Source organism: Panulirus ornatus, chromosome 38, assembly GCF_036320965.1.
Source record: "Panulirus ornatus isolate Po-2019 chromosome 38, ASM3632096v1, whole genome shotgun sequence".
Classification (NCBI taxonomy): domain Eukaryota; kingdom Metazoa; phylum Arthropoda; class Malacostraca; order Decapoda; family Palinuridae; genus Panulirus; species Panulirus ornatus.
This window is the reverse complement of record NC_092261.1, coordinates 409,412-421,598: the sequence shown is the minus strand read 5'-3', so window position 1 is coordinate 421,598 and position 12,187 is coordinate 409,412. Positions and strand designations below refer to the sequence as shown.

General features: G+C 38.1%; 1 protein-coding gene across 2 annotated transcripts in view; it reads right to left on the bottom strand.

The window, feature by feature from the left end:
• Hyls1 (Hyls1 centriolar and ciliogenesis associated) overlaps positions 1–12,187 on the bottom strand; it is a 92,058-nt gene that overhangs the window by 44,940 nt on the left and 34,931 nt on the right. The window contains exon 5 of one of the 2 annotated variants that reach the window (XM_071684308.1): positions 2,517–11,669. The exons of the other annotated variant lie outside the window; for it this stretch is intronic. Coding sequence (XP_071540409.1) covers positions 11,521–11,669 — 149 coding nt within the window. The 3' untranslated portion in view covers positions 2,517–11,520. Of the gene's footprint in view, positions 1–2,516; positions 11,670–12,187 lie in introns of those variants that run through there. 2 annotated transcript variants of the gene reach the window in all.

The following is a 12,187-nucleotide window of genomic DNA, read 5'->3' as shown; positions in this document are numbered from 1 at the left end:
TTCTTGACTGTCAAGAGCACAGTATACCAATTACCATATTGTTACAATGTAAGCATAGTAGGAATTAATACAGGAAAAATAACCTGCAGGATGTTGTCTTCCCTGCTATAGAACTGCCTTCCAGAAATGAAGTTGGATGAATGGAAGTGGTTAAAAGAATTTCTCCTCTGTGTCTCTCATGGCCTGTATTTGTACTGAATATCAGAAGGAAATGACTCAAGTATTGATTCATATTGGAATCATGAGGTTTTTCTGTGTCCTAGACAGTGATCAGAAACTGGTGCAGAGAGTGGTAATAGCATAAAAGTGGTGGTGGTGAACTAATTCAGTGAAAATTACACTCACATGTGAAATGTTAGATCTCGATCATGCTGGTGATACACAGCAGATTAATTATTTTGATTCATATTATGTTGTTTAGAAGGGGAGTATGGTAGGCCTGTTACTAAGTAATGGGTAAAGATACTCTATTTCTAGAGAATGGACCACTCAGTGGCTTGCAAATGCACAGCAGATGATTGTCCCAAACATGGAAGTTGCCTACAGTGTTTCAAAAAGTGACAAAGACTACCAGGTTGTGTTAAGTATAAGAAATGCTATGTAAGCAAGTTATAATGAAAACACTGATTTCAGTTTTCTCAAAATGTATGCTTCAAGCAATGTATGGTATTTGAATCAGTGTAGATATGTCCATTTAGTGTTCTTTTTTTTCATGCTGCAGCTACTACTGCAAAAGTTATTTTGAAGAAGTATTTGTTAATGGTTTGAAATTAGGGTTTGATATAAAAAAAATATTTAATTAGTCAGCTAAATGACTAATATGGTATTTATAATTTTCTAATATATATATATATATATATATATATATATATATATATATATATATATATATATATATATATATATATATATAATATTATATATATATATATATATATATATATATATATATACAGACAAACAAAAGTTGGCCAAAGTTCTCATTTCATATTTACATGAATGCATAAGTTTATATATTTATTGTAAACAAGGCTAACATTGTTTTCTTGAATTATATCTGGTTCAGATAAAGATATATGTTAAATATTTGGTTTCCATAACTGAAAGATCAAGTTGTCATGGTTCTGCCCTTTTAGCTTTTGGCAGAAGTTATTGCCTCGCTTCCATTGTCATTATTTTTCTTTTTCAGTAGCATTGATCACAAACCAAGAGTACAAATATTAGCACATCCATGTTACAAGTCTTATAATTATGTATGAAATACTTAGAAGCATGCATATCTTCATTTATTATAAATATTTTATCAACCCATTGGCATCCTTATAGTTTTTGAGTGATAATGGGGCAGTTTTATGGTCTGGTTAGGTATTACAGAATTTTAATGATATGCTACCTCAATATTTTTTTTTTTTTCAATATAACAAATACAATAATGTGATGCACAAAAACTTAATTTTTCTTTTTAGGAATGGGACCATTTCTGTACCTTGAATTTTTGTGTTCATTTGCTTTTCTAAAATATTTTAAGTAAGTATTTGGTGTGGCCGTTTTTTATATAAACTTAAAAAAACTACCAGTACCATTGTATGTACCTTACAAGATTGATATTATGGGGGGTAGAGGGGTGATAAAATGATATTATTGGGGATTGGGGTGACATTGTATCATCTGTTCTGCATTTATGCTGGCTATTGTTAATGCTTAGCACCTGACCTCTGGGGCTGTAAGTGACATCAGATTTAGGTTTATTTGCATATAATAATGGCATTTCAAGAAATATTGCATAATGCTGTAAGGGATTTAGACATGACATTACACATTTTGGTTGTAAAAACCAGGTTAATTTTTTGCAGTATCTTCAGAATAACATAAAATGGTATGTTACTAAAGAAAAAAATTCCCTTTACCTTTTCCTGCAATTACTGATTGCTCAACATGTGATCATTTTATCCACTTAAGCTGAACTTAGTCTTTATAGTTTCTGTATTGTCTTGAGTTTTCTTTGACATGGGATTCAGGATTTTTTTGGCAAAAGTCAGGAAAAACAAATCCAGAGGGAAGGGAAAACCAATATGAAATGGAATCATAGATTCCTTCATTTGCTATTTCCATGAATTGCCAGTTGTCACACAGAAACAGTGACACTCATCATAGAGGAAAGATACTCGTAGGAATTATTATAGCTATCACAGTCACCATACCAGGCCTGCGCTACTGGATGTAAAAACAAATAAAGCCCTTCCCTATTTTTGTTTAATTCTAGTCTCAAAATAGAAAAGAAAATATTGGTATGAGCATGTGATAAAGCTGGTAATAATATAAAAAAATTGATAATTTTTTGGTTCATGTTTTTTCTGAACTTTTCATATACACCGTAGTCCCCAAACAGTGTTTTGTGTGTACATGGACCTGAAACTTGTTTCATTTATGCATTTAATGGTAAAAATTGTGTAAGTGGAGTAGAGATTATCTGAAGGGATATCATTCATGGACATCAAGAATAATGTAGCAACAGGTATTGACATGGAAGCTCTGTTTTATTAAATATAAAGTGATATGTAACAAAGATTTGATTCTAGTATGTAAATCTTAAAACAGAGAAATAGTCCTAAACTGTGAAATCAAAAATTTTTCACAACATTTAACAAATATGATACACAAGACTTGTACAAATTCCAGTATGGATTATTTGATTCTTTTTTTCTTAAACTGGGTGGGTAATATTAAAAGTGACCTTGTTTAAGTATAGTAACCTTCTCTCTATACTTCGAGTTTAGATAACAGGTTATAACTTGTATATAGGCCATGGAAGATAGTGTCAGTCATGTATCCTTCAAAGTGTTACATTTGGCATGCTGAAATTGTAGTGTGGTTTTACCACATTTTCTGACAAACTTGTCAGACTTATCAAGAATGGTAAAATGGTGCTGGAACAACTGAAGCACAAGCTTTGAATGTAGTAATTTAAACTATTGCATTTTGAATGTAAAGCTTGACTTAGTGTGTCTTGAGTGTAGATACAAGTGTAGTTCATATAAAACATAACTTATCAGATTGAAAACTCTCTAAGCCAAGCTGATAGTTCAACCATTGTTTATAATACAGCCCCAGTGAAAGTCATGTGTAAGCCTGGCTTGTTCTCTTTGACAGTTGACAAACTTGTACAGTTTGAGGAAGTTTTGTAATATACAGATATATTTTTCATTGTATAATTATTATTGTAACTATTCGTAAATAAAGGAAAGAAAGGTTATTGTAATTTTACATTTAACCAAATAATTTCTTATATCAGTAAGCTAATTCATTATCATGATGTAAAGAATAACTATGAGGAGGATATATGGTTCAAAGAAATCTTTAGAGATGTGTAAAAAATCCTCTTGATGGGCCCTCATTCTGGTTTATATTTCTCCATTTTGTTTACATGTATGCTATGCCAACTTTAAGCTTTGTTTCTTATGCAAACAAGTTTGTGCAACTTTGTGTTCCTAAAACTTTATGTACAATTTGATTTTTATCACACTTGCTAACATAATTAGTTTTCTTACTGACCACTTTGTTGTATAAAGGCTAGAAGGATAAAGTTGAGTGTTCAAACTACAGGTATAAGTCTGTTGAGTGTACTATTAAGTTGTACAGGAGTAGTGACTGAAAGGTTAAAGGCATGTACACAGCATCAGATTGGGGAGGAACAATGTGGTTTCAGAAGTGACAGAGTATGTGTAGAATAGGTGTTTGCTTTAAAGAATATATGTGAAAAATACCTATATTAGCAGGATTTGGATGCATCATTTATGGATTTGGAGGAACCATATGACACAGCTGAGGGAGATGCCTTGTGGAATGTGTTAATATATGGTGGGAGGAATACTGCAAGCAGTATTTTTTCAAGCAGTTTTTATCAAGGGTGTAAGGCAAGGGAAGGAGTAGGCAGAGAGGAGAGTTAGTGGTTCCAAGTGAAGGTTGGTCTATGAAAGAGTTGCATGATGTTAGCATGGCTGTTTAATTTGTTTATGGAGGTAAGTGTGAAGATCAATGCAAGTCTTGCAGATAGGGGAGAGTATGCATTCTGTATGGATGAGTGGCCTTGAGAGTGAGTCAAAACATTGTTTGCTGATTACACAACACTGGAGACAGATTCAAGCGAGAAATTGCAGAAGTTGATGACTGAGTTTGGAGGAGTGTGTGAAAGGAGGAAGTTGAGATTAAATGTGAATAATCTAAATCTATCTATATCTCTGATGCCTATTCCAACTGGAACTACCTCAAGGGTGTGGCCATGGCAATAAAGTCTCCAAAACTAAAGAACTCCAATGCTACTTCTCAGCCTTTAGTGCTTCACCTTTAACAGGCCACTGGCAGAAGGCAACTCTAGCACAGTGTTTGCAGAAGCTACTTCCTGATAATCCTACTGACTACTTCTAGCTACTGTACCTACCATTTTGCCAAAAGGCAGGACTAGTGCATAGTGCTTACTACAGTAAAATCTAGTTACAAAGAATGAGCTGTGTGAGTTAAGTGTTGTCAGGTGTTCTGTATAACAAGGAGAGTTTGTATGTTTGTAGACAGAATGTCAATAGTCCAGGTATGGGTGAGGAAGAAAGAAAAGGCAGCTACCTAGGTCTGAGGAGTGCACCTTGACAACCACTGAAGTGCTGGTGCACTACACAGCCATCACTTACCCTCCTGATACCCAGACAGGTAGTACTGGTAATATACTTCCCTGGTTGTTGGCTGCCTACCAACTACAATATAATGATTACAAGTAAATAATACAAATTAAAAACATATAATCTTAGATGTTCTTTAAAGCACTTCCCTTTTAAAGAACTCAACAAAGTTACTGCTGGCATGTCTCTAAAATTACTATTCTCTATCATACACATGTCATTCCTGGACAAAACTAATTTGTCTTGGCACTACAGCTGTACCTGATCCTCGACAGTTTAACTTGCTGACAATGCAAAGGGAGAAAAACATTTGATATATCTACTGATATTCCCTTTGTGGTTTCTTTTCCATAACAACTTATCACCAGTACTTATAATGGTGGCTTCATATTGATTTCTACATTTTACAAAACAATCTAATGAATGCAGAATGATATAGCTGTTTAATGTTTTTAAAATCAACCCCTTTAGTAGGAACCTACACCCATCTTGCCACTGAAAGAATAAGGGTAACTTGGCCAAATCTTAAATTAAAAAATTACTGTAATACTTGTATTAATGTAGATATGTGTAGGCATGTGTACGTGTAGGAAGAGAGGAAAGTGATTGGTTCTCAGTGAAAGTAGGTTTGCGGCAGGGGTGTGTGATGTCTCCATGGTTGTTTAATTTGTTTATGGATGGGGTTGTTAGGGAGGTGAATGCAAGAGTTTTGGAAAAAGGGGCAAGTATGAAGTCTGTTGGGGATGAGAGAGCTTGGGAAGTGAGTCAGTTGTTGTTCGCTGATGATACAGCGCTGGTGGCTGATTCATGTGAGAAACTGCAGAAGCTGGTGACTGAGTTTGGTAAAGTGTAAGAAAGAAGAAAGTTAAGAGTAAATGTGAATAAGAGCAAGGTTATTAGGTACAGTAGGGTTGAGGGTCAAGTCAATTGGGAGGTAAGTTTGAATGGAGAAAAACTGGAGGAAGTAAAGTGTTTTAGATATCTGGGAGTGGATCTGGCAGCGGATACAACCATGGAAGCGGAAGTGGATCATAGGGTGGGGGAGGGGGCGAAAATTCTGGGAGCCTTGAAGAATGTGTGGAAGTCGAGAACATTACCTCGGAAAGCAAAAATGGGTATGTTTGAAGGAATAGTGGTTCCAACAATGTTGTATGGTTGCGAGGCGTGGGCTGTGGATAGAGTTGTGCACAGGAGGATGGATGTGCTGGAAATGAGATGTCTGAGGACAATGTGTGGTGTGAGGTGGTTTGATCGAGTAAGTAACGTAAGGGTAAGAGAGACGTGTGGAAATAAAAAGAGTGTGGTTGAGAGAGCAGAAGAGGGTGTTTTGAAATGGTTTGGGCACATGGAGAGAATGAGTGAGGAAAGATTGACCAAGAGGATATATGTGTCGGAGGTGGAGGGAACGAGAAGAAGTGGGAGACCAAATTGGAGGTGGAAAGATGGAGTGAAAAAGATTTTGAGTGATCGGGGCCTGAACATGCAGGAGGGTGAAAGGCGGGCCAGGAATAGATTGAGTTGGATCGATGTGGTAAACCGGGGTCAACGTGCTGTCAATGGATTGAATCAGGGCATGTGAAGCGTCTGGGGTAAACCATGGAAAGTTGTGTGGGACCTGGGTGTGGAAAGGGAGCTGTGGTTTCGGGCATTTTTGCATGACAGCTGGAGACTGAGTGTGAGAGAATGGGGCCTTTGTTGTCTTTTCCTGGCGCTGCCTCACGCACATGAGGGGGGAGGGGATGTTATTCCGTGTGGGCGGGGTGGCAATGGGGGTGAGTAGGGGCAGACAGTGTGAATTGTGTGCATGTGTGTATATGTGGGTGTCTGTGTGTGTATATATGTTTGTACGTTGGGATGTGTGGGTGTGTATGTTTGCATGTGTGGACGTGTGTGTGTGTGTGCATGTGTGTGGGGGTGGGTTAGGCCATTTCTTTCGTCTGTTTCCTTGCGCTATCTCGCAGGCGCGGGAGACAGCAACAAAGCAAAATAAAAAAAAATATATAAATATGAACTGCACTGTGTATGAATAGTAACAACCGACTGTTAGTGGTAATGTGAGAAGGAGATGGAGTGAGTATTTTGAAGGTTTGTTGAATGTGTTAGATGACAGAGTGGCAGATATAGGTTGTTTTGGTCGAGGTGATGTGCAAAGTAAGAGGGTCAGGGAGAATGATTTGGTAAACAGAGAAGAGGTAGTGGAAGCTTTGCAGGCGATGAAAGCCAGCAAGGCGGTAGATTTGGATGGCATTGTAGTGGAATTTATTAAAAAAGGGGGTGACTGTGTTGTTGACTGGTTGGTGAGGATATTCAATGTATGCATGTATGGCTCATGGTGAAGTGCCTGAGGATTGGCAGAATGCATGCATAGTGTCATTGTACAAAGGCAAAGGGGATAAAGGTAAGTGTTCAAATTACAGGTATAAGTTTGTTGAGTATTCCTGGGAAATTATATGGGAGGGTATTAACTGAAAGGGTGAGAGCATGTACAGAGCATCAGAAGTGGTAGAGGTTGTGTGGATCAGGTGTTTGCTTTGAAGAATGTATGTGAGAAATACTCAGGAAAACAAATGGATTTATATGTAGCATTTATGGATCTGGAGAAGGCATAAGATAGAGATGACAGAGATGCTCTGTGGAAGGTATTACGAGTATATGGTGTGGGAGGCAAGTTGCTAGAAGCAGTGAAAAGTTTTTAATGAGGATGTAAGGCATGTGTACGAGTAGGAAGAGAGGAAAGTGATTGGTTCTCAGTGAATGTTGGTTTGCAGCAAGGGTGTGTGATGTCATAATGGTTGTTTAATCTGTTTATGGATGGGGTTGTTAGGGAGGTGAATGCAAGAGTTTTGGAAAGAGGGACAAGTATGCAGTCTGTTGTGGATGAGAGGGCTTGGGAAGTGAGTCTGTTGTTGTTTGCTGAAGGTACAACGCTGGTGGCTGATTCGGGTGAGAAACTGCAGAAGCTGGTGACTGAGTTTGGTAAAGTGTGTGAAAAAAGAAAGCTGAGAGTATATGTGAATAAGAGCAAGGTTATTAGGTACAGTAGGGTTGAGGGACAAGTCAATTAGGAGGTAAGTTTGAATGGAGAAAAACGAGGAAGTGAAGTGTTTTAGATATCTGGGAAGCGGAAGTGAGTCACAGGGTGGGGGAGGAGGCAAAAGTTCTGAGGGCATTGAAGAATGTGTGGAAGGCAAGAACAGTATCTCGGAAAGCAAAAATGGGTATGTTTGAAGGAATAGTGGTTCCAACAATGTTATATGGTTGTGAAGCATGGGCTATAGATAGGGTTGTGTGGAGGAGGGTAGATGTGTTGGAAATGAGATGTTTGAGGACAATACATGGTGTGAGGTGGTTTGATCAAGTAAGTAATGAAAGGGTAAGAGAGATGTGTGGTAATAAAAAGTGTGTGGTTGAGAGGGCAGAAGAGGGTGTTTTGAAATGGTTTGGTCACATGGAGAGAATGAATGAGGAAAGATTGACAAAGAGGATATATGTGTCAGATGTGGAGGGAACGAGAAGTGGGAGACCAAATTGGAGGTGGAAGGATGGAGTGAAAAAGATTTTGAGTGATCAGGGCCTGAACAGGCAGGAGGGTGAAAGGCGTTCAAGGAATAGGGTGAATTGGAACAATGTGGTATACTGGGGTCAACGTGCTGTCAATGGATTGAACCAGGGCATGTGAAGCGTCTGGGGTAAACCATGGAAAGTTTTGTGGGGCCTGGATGTGGAAAGGGAGCTGTGGTTTTGGTGCATTAAACATGACAGCTAGAGACTGAGTGTGAAAGAGTGTTGCCTTTGTTGTCTTTTCCTAGCGCTACCTCACGCACATGCAGGGGTGAGGGGTTGTTATTTCATGTGTGGCGGGGTGGCGACGGGAATGAATAAGGGCAGACAGTATGAATTATGTACATGTGTATATATGTATATGTCTGTGTGTGTATATATATGTAGATGTATAGGTATGCATATGTGCGTGTGTGGACATGTATGTATATACGTGTATGGGCTGGGTCATTCTTTCGTCTGTTTCCTTGCACTACCTAGCTAATGTGGGAGACAGCGACAAAGTATAATAAATATAAAAACATTTCTTGAAAATAATAAATTCTTTGTGCACAAAGAAAATTTATAACAAAGGTTTTTTATGAAAGGCAACCTGGGATGAATATCATTTTCACTGTTCAATGCATGTGAGTTTGGACCAGTGAAATTCTCTTCAACATAAAAATCATTCATAGCATGGAAAAAATAATGGTTTTCAAATTTTCTGTTTCCCATTATAACATGAAAGAAATACATATAAAGGTAATGAATATGTACAAAATAGGTAACACAACTTATATGGCTCCTGCTAAAATTATCACATAAAGTTCCTGGCAAGGGGTAGTACAGAGGATTAGAAGGAAGAGTGAGGGTGAATATGCCTCTGACACAAATTCAGTCATGACTCATCACTATTTATGAAACAAATATAAATATATAAACATAAAGAATATGTAGAAACAAGTGAACTAGCATAACATACATGGCAGCAAGATAGCCCTGAAAATATACTGTAACTCTCCTTGCAAAGGTTTTGGCTGATAGGGGGTTGGGAAATGAGCATTACGACCAACAATCACCAAAAGACACATCACTACTTATGATTACTATTTACATGTATATTTACACATATACATTAAAAAATTTGCATACATAACACTTCAGGATTACTTCCAGAGAGTGGTACCCTCTGTAATGACTCACTACAGTGAACAAGAGACACAGCAGAAATACTTAAATCAAAACACTGAGAGGTTATTCAAATTAAACAAAAACTAGAGCTTATATGGTGACTCCTGGCCCCTGCTATACAAAACATCATATGATGACTCCCAACAGTGAAAGGTTAATGCACCAGAACCAGAGCCCTACCTTCCACCATTACAGCAGCCACTCTCAATATCTAATTAGATAACCACTACAAACCTATAAAGAAGCCCACAATTTCATCTATATAAGGAGGCTTTTGCAACAATTCTTTTAAAAAGTGTCTGCATACAAACAGACAGACATACACAAATACAATCAAAAATAACCTATAAGTCATGATGTTCTCTAGTTTTGGCAAAATGAAATGTCTGAAACAGATTATTTATCAGTACATACTTCTGAGTCTGATGACAATTTCATTTTATTTATTATACTTTGTCGCTGTCTCCTGCGTTAGCGAGGTAGCGCAAGGAAAGAGAAGAAAGAATGGCCCAACCCACCCACATACACATGTATATACATACATGTCCACACACACATATATACCTATACATTTCAATGTATACACATATATACATACACAGACATATACATATATACACATGTACATAATTCATACTTGCAGGCCACATTCGTTCACACTCAGTCTCTAGCTGTCATGTATAATGCACCAAAACCACAGCTCCCTTTCCACATCCAGGCCCCACAAAACTTTCCATGGTTTACCCCAGACGCTTCACATGCCCTGGTTCAATCCATTGACAGCACGTCAATTCCGGTATATCACATCATTCCAATTCACTCTATTCCTTGCATGCCTTTCACCCTATTGTATGTTTAGGCCCCGATCACTCAAAATCTTTTTCACTCCATCTTTCCACCTCCAATTTGGTCTCCCTCTTCTTGTTCCCTCCACCTCTGACACATATATCCTCTTTGTCAATCTCTCCTCACTCATTCTCTCCATGTGATCAAACCATTTCAATTCACCCTCTTCTGCTCTCTCAACCACACTCTTTTTAATACCACACATCTCTCTTACCCTTTCATTACATACTGGATCAACCATCTCACACCACATATTGTCCTCAAACATCTCATTTCCAACAAATCCACCCTCCTTCGCACAACCCTATCTATAGCCCACGCCTCGCAACCATATAACACTGTTGGAACCACTATTCCTTCAAACATACCCATTTTTGCTTTCCAAGATAATATTATCGCCTTCCACACATTTTCAATGCTTCCAGAACTTTCGCCCCCTCCCTCAACCTGTGACTCACTTCCGTTTCCATGGTTCCATCCCCTGCGAAATCCACTCCCAGATAACTAAAACACTTCACTTCCTCCAGTTTTTCCCCATTCAAACTTACCTCCCAATTGACTTGTCCCTCAACCCTAATGTACCTAATAACCTTGCTCTTATTCACATTTACTCTCAGCTTTCTTCTTTCACACACTACCAAACTCAGTCACCAGCTTCTGTAGTTTCTCACCCGAATCAGCCACCAGCACTGCATCTTCAGTGAACAACAACTGACTCACTTCCCAAGCCCTCTCATCCAGAACAGACTGCATACTTGCCCCTCTCTCCAAAACTTTTGCATTCACCTCCCTAACAATCCCAACCATAAACAAATTAAACAACCCCTGCCACAAACTGACATTCAATGAGAACCAATCACTTTCCTCTCTTCCTACTCGTACACATGCCTTACATCCTCGATAAAAACTTTTTACTGCTTCTAGCAACATGCCTCCCACAGCATATATTCTTAATCATAAACTCTACCATATGCCTTCTCCAGATCCATAAATACTACATACAAATCCATTTGTTTTTCTAAGTATTTCTCACATACATTCTTCAAAGCAAACACCTGTTCCATACTTTTATGTACATTCATAAATTTTCTGCATAGTATATATTATACATCTAATAATGAAGACTTCAACAATAACAATGGATTTGGTGTAAGCTCTTACTCATGCTGCAACTAATCATAATGAACTACTCTGATTCACTTTCAAACTTTAGGCAACTTTGAAAGAAATTAACTTGAAAAATGAAGATTCTTTCTGCCACTTGAAATGGATTTTATTTTGAATAAAACAATCTGGTGCGCACAGCCCAACGAAGTTTTGACCGGGGATCTTCACCAGGGACTTTGAACTTCTCCCAATGAGCTTTGTAATAATGATACAGGGTGACTGGATCAGGTTGGCTTGGATAAACTGGCAGGGTGTCTATAAAAAAATATTCATGTTAGTCCTAATTGTTTGCTTCATAAGAATATGAAGACAAAATCTCAACATATTTACGAATTATCCCAGGGCATAGGGGAGAAAGAATACTTTCCACACATTCCTCACGTCTCGTATAAGGCGACTAAATGGGATGGGAGCGGGGGGCTGGAAACCCTCCCCTCCTTGTATTTTAACTTTCTAAAAGGGGAAACAGAAGGAGTCACGCATGAAGTGTTCATTCTCCTTGAAGGCTCAGATTAGGGTGTCTAAATGTGTGTGGATGTAACCAAGATGAGAAAAAAGGAGAGACAGGTAGTATGTTTGAGAAAAGGAACCTGGATGTTTTGGCATTGAGTGAAACGAAGCTCAAGGGTAAAGTGGAAGAGTGTTTGGGAATATCTTGGAAGTAAAGTCAGGGGTTAGTGAGAGGACAAGAGCAAGGGAAGGAGGAGCACTACTCCTGAAACAGGAGAGGTTGGAGTATGTGATACAGTGTAAGAAAGTAAACTCTGGATTGA